This window comes from Capricornis sumatraensis, chromosome 3, assembly GCF_032405125.1.
Source record: "Capricornis sumatraensis isolate serow.1 chromosome 3, serow.2, whole genome shotgun sequence".
Lineage (NCBI taxonomy): Eukaryota > Metazoa > Chordata > Mammalia > Artiodactyla > Bovidae > Capricornis > Capricornis sumatraensis.
Window position 1 is genome coordinate 42,589,520 of NC_091071.1, and position 6,945 is coordinate 42,596,464.

Consider the following 6,945-nt stretch of genomic DNA (forward strand, 5'->3'; position numbering starts at 1 on the left):
GTAATAGGATACACAGTGATCTTCACTGATACATAATGTGAACAAAGGAAAAAAAATCAAGCAAATGAAGAGAAAAACCTCTCTTCCTGATACGGCTGATAAGTTTTCAAAAATATTTCAGAAACTTTAAACCCTCCAAATCAAACAGATTTCATTGTCTTAGCACGACTTGGTGAATTTGTCTTTTATAACATTGTACCATTATGAGTACTGTGAATAGAATGATTTGTCCTTAGTAATTTTACAGAGCAATAACAATGCTGTCTGGTCTTGTCATTAAATTCCTATATGACATTTATTTTAAATACACTAAAATAACACAAGCTAATGATCTGACACATTCCTCCAAGTCTTATAAGTGAATTACAAAAGAAAAATAAGCCAATAGGAAGAGTGATTTATTAACTGAAAATTATCTCTGATTGGTTAGAGATATATTACATACATCTGGTGAAATGTGTATCTGATTTGACAAACAATTTCTCTTGTAACACTTTGCTTATTGCTCTTTTTTACATCTTTGTTTGGAAGGCTGTAGGACTGTATATTAAAACTCTGTACAATTATGAGTAAAGTGGATATAATAAACTGTCCTTTATTAGTTTTATACAGCAATAACAATGCTGCTTGGTCTTGTGTTTTAATTTATATGTGTGTGTGTTTTTTTTAATACACTGAGTCACAACTAACAATAGGCTAACAGTCTTCCAAGTTTTATATGTGAATTACAAAAGAAAAAATAATTCAGAGGCAAAATGATTTTTTATTTTAAATAACTCACTAATTGATCAGACAATATGGATATGTTATATACCTGTGATCAAAATGTGCACTGTACTTGGGAAAAAAATTTCCTTTCTATCATTCTCCTTACTGTGTTTTTAACGTCTTTGTTCTTAAGGCTGTAGATCAAAGGATGTAGCATAGGACTCACAAAGATATTAAAAAACAGCTACAATTTTGCCCTGTTGTCTCAGAAGGGGGCCTCAGATACATGCAGAACAGTGTCCAATAAAAGGCAGTGACAGCTGTCAGGAGAGACCCACAGGTAGAGAAGGCCTTGTGTCTCCCTTCTGTAGAGTGGATATGCAGAATGGGTCTAAAGATGAAAATGTAGGAGATGAAAATGTTGGTGAGAGAACACATGAGGTTGAAACCAGCCCCCACAAATGTGGCAGTCTCATTGAAATTAGTATCTGAGCAGGCCAGGACTAGGAGAGGTGGGTCCACACAGTAAAAGTGGTTGATTTCATTGGGTCCACAGAAGGAGAGACGGAGCATCAGGATGGTCTGGGCAAGACCATTTGCAAAGCCATAAGAATAAGGAGCAGCAACAAGAGAAAGGCAGACCCCTCGGGACATCTTGCTGCCATATAACAATGGTTTGCAGATGGCCACATAGCGATCATAAGCCATCACTGTGAGCATATAATAATCTGCAATCACCAAGGCAATGAAAAAGTGGAACTGTATAAAGCAGCCAAGGAAGGAAATGGTTTTCCTCTTGCATAAGAAATGAACCAGCATCTGAGGAGTGACAGTGGTGGCATAACAGAGATCTACAAAGGAGAGGTGGCTGAGGAAGAAGTACATTGGAGTCTGAAGCTTTGAGTCAGTTCTGATTAACAAAATCATGCTTACATTGCCGATGACTGTGATCAGGTAGATGACTAGGAAGACCACAAAAAGGACAGGCTGCAAGTCAGCTCGATCTGTCAGTCCCAGGAGGATAAACTCAGTCACCTCTGTATAGTTTTCCTTTAACATTGTGTTTGCTCAGCTTCCAATAAGATCTAATGTAAAGGAAATAAAAATAAATTTATCTTTCATCATTTTTCCATTGTTCACATCAATTAATCTGATGCCTACTCCTCTCAAACTTGTAAATACTTATGGCATAAAGAAATAATCTAACAGACATTCTTGGTAATCCAGTGGTTAAAATTTCACCTTCCAATGCAGGGGATAAGAGTTTGATCCCCAGTTAGGGATCTAAGATATCACATGCCTCTTGGCAAACGTTTTAAGAAATTCAGTAAAGACTTCAGAAATGGTCCACATCAAAAATTTTTTTTGTAAAGCAGAAACCACCTAGTAATCAAGCATTAATGTTTTCAATATTTAACTTTAAAAGTAGAGTTCCTTTCAGCTTCACTGGTGGCTCAAGTCATTAAAGAATCTGCCTGCAATGTGGAAGACACTGGTTTGATCCCTGGTTGGATAAGAGCCCATGAAAAAGGAAATGGAAACTCACTCCAGTAACCATGCCTGGAGAATTCCATGCACAGAGGATCCTGGCACTCTACAGTCCATCGGGTCATAAATGCTTGCTTGGACATGACTGAGTGACTAACAACAAAAGGGAAAGAGAGGTCCTTTGCATAAAAACAATCATATTTTCAAATTTTTTTTTTTACATTTCTTTTCATAGTTGAAGCTTTTATCTTTCCTAAAAATCATTATCATTAATTGGTCACTTTCAATTCCTTTAATCATTACTTTTATTTGAAATTATAATCATTTATTTTCAGTATAATTTTTATGTGGTATCTAAAACATCAGTAATTGAAAGATTTATTCACAATGGAATGATTTTTTAAATTCTCTTTTCTTCAATTTATTTTTTAATTTTAGGAAAATTGTTTTATAATATTGTGTTGGTTTCTGCCATACAACAATGCAGATTAGTCATAATTATACACATATCCCCTCTCCTCTCCCCGTCCCACACTTCTAGGCACAATGGAATGAATTTAAGGTGTGGAATAAATAGATCTTTATAGAACCAGTGTCTGTCTATCTGCCACTCTAACCTCAAGGTCATTTTCAACCTAGTCCCTCACCCTGTGTTACATGCTCATTTTATCTACTCCTGCCTAACTCCAGAGGCCCTCACATCAACAAATTTTGCTTAATTTTTAAAGACATCTCTGGATATACTTAGATTATTATATTACAGCCAATTATTGAAGGCAAAAATTGGTTCATGGGACATAAAAGTAAATAAGTGATTTTCTATGAAAACAGATAAGCATATAGTATATAAATAGTATGTGTGTATTTTTATACATATCAGTTTAGTTTAGTTCAGTCGCTCAGTCCTGTCCGACTCTTTGTGACCCCATGAATCTCAGCACGCCAGGCCTCCCTGTCCATCACCATCTCCCAGAGTTCACTCAGACTCATGGCCATCAAGTCAGTGATGCCATCCAGCCATCTCATCCTCGGTCATCCCCTTCTCCTCCTGCCCCCAAGCCCTCCCAGCATTAGAGTCTTTTCCAAGGAGTCAACTCTTCTCATGAGGTGGCCAAAGTACTGGAGTTTCAGCTTTAGCGTCATTCCTTCCAAAGAAATCCCAGGGTTGATCTCCTTCAGAATGGACTGGTTGGATCTCCTTGCAGTCCAAGGGACTCTCAAGTGGTATCAAATATTAAAGGACAGAGTGATTAGGGGAAAATAATGTATCAAAAATTTCGTTTGATGGGAGAAGACAATTACTTAAAATGATTGACAGACATGTCCCCAAACCATAATGATTTTGTTGTAACTTTACCTCATTTTAACTCTTGCAGAGAAGAAGAGTAAACTTTATGACAAGAATTCAACTTTCTTAAAACATGTAAAAGATCACACTGATAATAAAATAATCATATTACCTATAAAACTGAGACAGTAGGCAAAGAAACCACAAACTTCAATTCTCAAATTTTGTGCATGATAAAGGAGACCATGAAGGCCATACTCAAAAAAATCTACACTTTCCTTCAATAGCACATAACCAGGTATGTCATTGTTATAAGACTCATTAAGAGCTACAAGGTTAGGGATGGACATGGGTCACATGTAATGCCCTTTGTAAATGAACCACTCCTGCTTTCCTACCCATTTGAACTATTTCATTATCTACTTGAGATATTTGAACTTATTACCCAGGGTGATAAAATGCAAGGCAAGTCATTTAAATCTATGAAACCACAATCATTTGGTTTTTCTAAATTCCTAAGATTAAAGTTATAGTTATAATAAGCAAACATTCTTTGTTTCTGGTTTGTGTCTTTAAGGTTTGTATCTATTCAATCATCAGTTAAGATATTTAACATCTCCATTCAACTTTTACTGCATGGAAATGAGGCAGTGCGAGCAATGAACATTTAAGATCATTTACCTCAGTACTTTACAGTCATGATCTTTCTTTTCAAAAATGGAACACAATATCCTACATGATTGGGCAAGAAAAACTCAGAAGTGGACAGAAATGGCCTTGGGGACTAATGAGATTTGTGCTCTTGACAATCATACTTACCTTGAGGCTCTGTCTGTGACCTATGATCTATAGCTTTTTCCAATATGATACCCCTTCATGGTACAGTAATAAATTTTTGTACTATGAGAAAAATAGAAGAATTTAAGCCTACTCAGTTTTAAAAAATCTGTATGTTAATGAAGGTTGCAATTTTCACCTAATGAAATCTTGCACTTACTTCTCCATGAGGGAAGTGTCGAAAACAACCAACCTAATACTTAAAAATGGCTATTGAATCTGAGTCACGTTTTAACATTTCTCAAAGTGAATTGTGTCTTATATTTGATGTGTGTGTTTATGATAGCCCTTTTAGAGGGAAACCTATCACCTTCATCAGGTGAAAGTTAGTGGCAATTAGAGAGGCAGTATCTAATCACACTAGGACTACAGCCTTGTCTAAATCAATGAAACTAAGCCATGCCCGTGGGGCAACCCAAGACGGGAGGGTCATTGTGGAGAGGTCTGACAGAATGTGGTCCACTGGAGAAGGAAATGGAAAACCACTTCAGTATTCTTGCCTTGAGAACCCCATGAACAGTATGAAAAGGCAAAATGATAGGATTCTGAAAGAGGAACTCCCCAGGTCAGTAGGTGCCCAATATGCTACTGGAGATCAGTGGAGAAATAACTCCAGAAAGAATGAAGGGATGGAGCCAAAGCAAAAACAATACCCAGCTGTGGATGTGACTGGTGAAAGAAGCAAGGTCTGATGCTGTAAAGAGCAATATTGCATAGGAACCTGGAATGTCAGGTCCATGAATCAAGGCAAATTGGAAGTGGTCAAACAAGAGATGGCAAGGGTGAATGTCGACATTCTAGGAATCAGAATCCGAAATGCAGTACTTGGATGCAATCTCAAAAATGACAGAATGATCTCTGTTCGTTTCCAAGGCAAACCATTTAATATCATGGTAATCCGAGTCTATGCCCCAACCAGTAACTCTGAAGAAGCTGAAGTTGAATGGTTCTCTGAAGACCTACAAGACCTTTTAGAACTAACAGCCCCAAAATATGCCCTTTTCATTATAGGGGACTGGAATGCAAAAGTAGGAAGTCAAGAAACACCTGGAGTAACAGGCAAATTTGGCCTTGGAATGCAGAATGAAGCAGGGCAAAGACTAATAGAGTTTTGCCAAGAAAATGCACTGATCATAGCAAACACCCTCTTCCAACAACATGAGAGAAGACTCTGCACATGGACATCACCAGATGGTCAACATCGAAATCAGATTGATTATATTTTTAGCAGCCAAAGATGGAGAAGCTCTATACAGTCAACAAAAACAAGACCAGGGGCAGACTGTGGCTCAGGTCATGAACTCCTTATTGCCAAATTCAGACTGAAATCGAAGAAAGTAGGGAAAACCGCTAGACCATTCAGGTATGACCTAAATCAAATCCCTTATGATTATACAGTGGAAGTGAGAAATAGATTTAAGGACCTAGATTTGATAGATAGAGTGCCTGATGAACTATGGAATGAGGTTTGTGACATTGTACAGGAGACAGGGATTAAAACCATCCCCATGGAAAAGAAATGCAAAAAAAGCAAAATGGCTGTCTGGGGAGGCCTTACAAATAGCTGTGCAAAGAAGAGAGATGAAAAGCAAAGGAGAAAAGGAAAGATATAAGCATCTGAATACAGAGTTCCAAAGAATAACAAGAAGAGATAAGAAAGCCTTCTTCAGCAATAAATGCAAAGAAATAGAAGAAAAGAACAGAATGGGAAAGACTAAAGATCTCTTCAAGAAAATTAGAGATAACAAGGGAACATTTCATGCAAAGATGGACTCGATAAAGGACAGAAACGGTATGGACCTAACAGAAGCAGAAGATATTAAGAAGAGGTGGCAAGAATACATGGAAGAACTGTACAAAAAAGATCTTCATGACGCAGATAATCACGATGGTGTGATTACTCACCTAGAGCCAGACATCCTGGAATGTGAAGTCAAGTGGGCCTTAGAAAGCATCACTATGAACAAAGCTAGTGGAGGTGATGGAATTTCTGTTGAGCTATTTCAAATCCTGAACGATGATGCTGTGAAAGTGCTACACTCAATATGCCAGCAAATTTGGAAAATTCAGCAGTGGCCACAGGACTGGAAAAGGTCAGTTTTCATTCCAATCCCAAAGAAAGGCAATGTCAAAGAATGCTCAAACTACTGCACAATTGCCCTCATCTCACATGCTAGTAAAGTAATGCTCAAAATTCTCCAAGCCAGGCTTCAGCAATATGTGAACCGTGAACTTCCAGATGTTCAAGCTAGTTTTAGAAAAGGCAGAGGAATGAGAGATCAAATTGCCAACATCCACTGGATCATGGAAAAAGCAAGAGAGCTCCAGAAAAAACATCTATTTCTGCTTTATTGACTATGCCAAAGCCTTTGACTGTGTGGATCACAATAAACTGTGGAAAATTCTGAAAGAGATGGGAATACCAGACCACCTGACCTGCCTCTTGAGAAATCTGTATGCAGGTCAGGAAGCAACAGTTATAACTGGACATGGAACAACAGACTGGTTCCAAATAGGAAAAGGAGTACATCAAGGTTGTATATTGTGACCCTGCTTATTTAACTTTTATGCAGAGTACATCATGAGAAACGCTGGGTTGGAAGAAACACAAGCTGGAATCAAGA

The 6,945-nt window shown here is 37.7% G+C and overlaps 1 protein-coding gene across 1 annotated transcript; it reads right to left on the reverse strand.

The window, feature by feature from the left end:
- Positions 1 to 930: 930 nt before the first annotated feature.
- On the reverse strand, positions 931 to 1,767 carry LOC138076599 (olfactory receptor 5M5-like). Its single transcript, XM_068968840.1, has one exon. The coding sequence runs from the start codon at positions 1,765 to 1,767 to the stop codon at positions 931 to 933; it is 837 nt and encodes a 278-aa protein (XP_068824941.1).
- Positions 1,768 to 6,945: the final 5,178 nt, after the last annotated feature.

What these genes read in the sequence shown, in the direction of transcription:
- LOC138076599 (XM_068968840.1), bottom strand. Translation starts at nt 1,767, where the DNA reads ATGTTAAAGGAAAACTATACAGAGGTGACTGAGTTTATCCTCCTGGGA.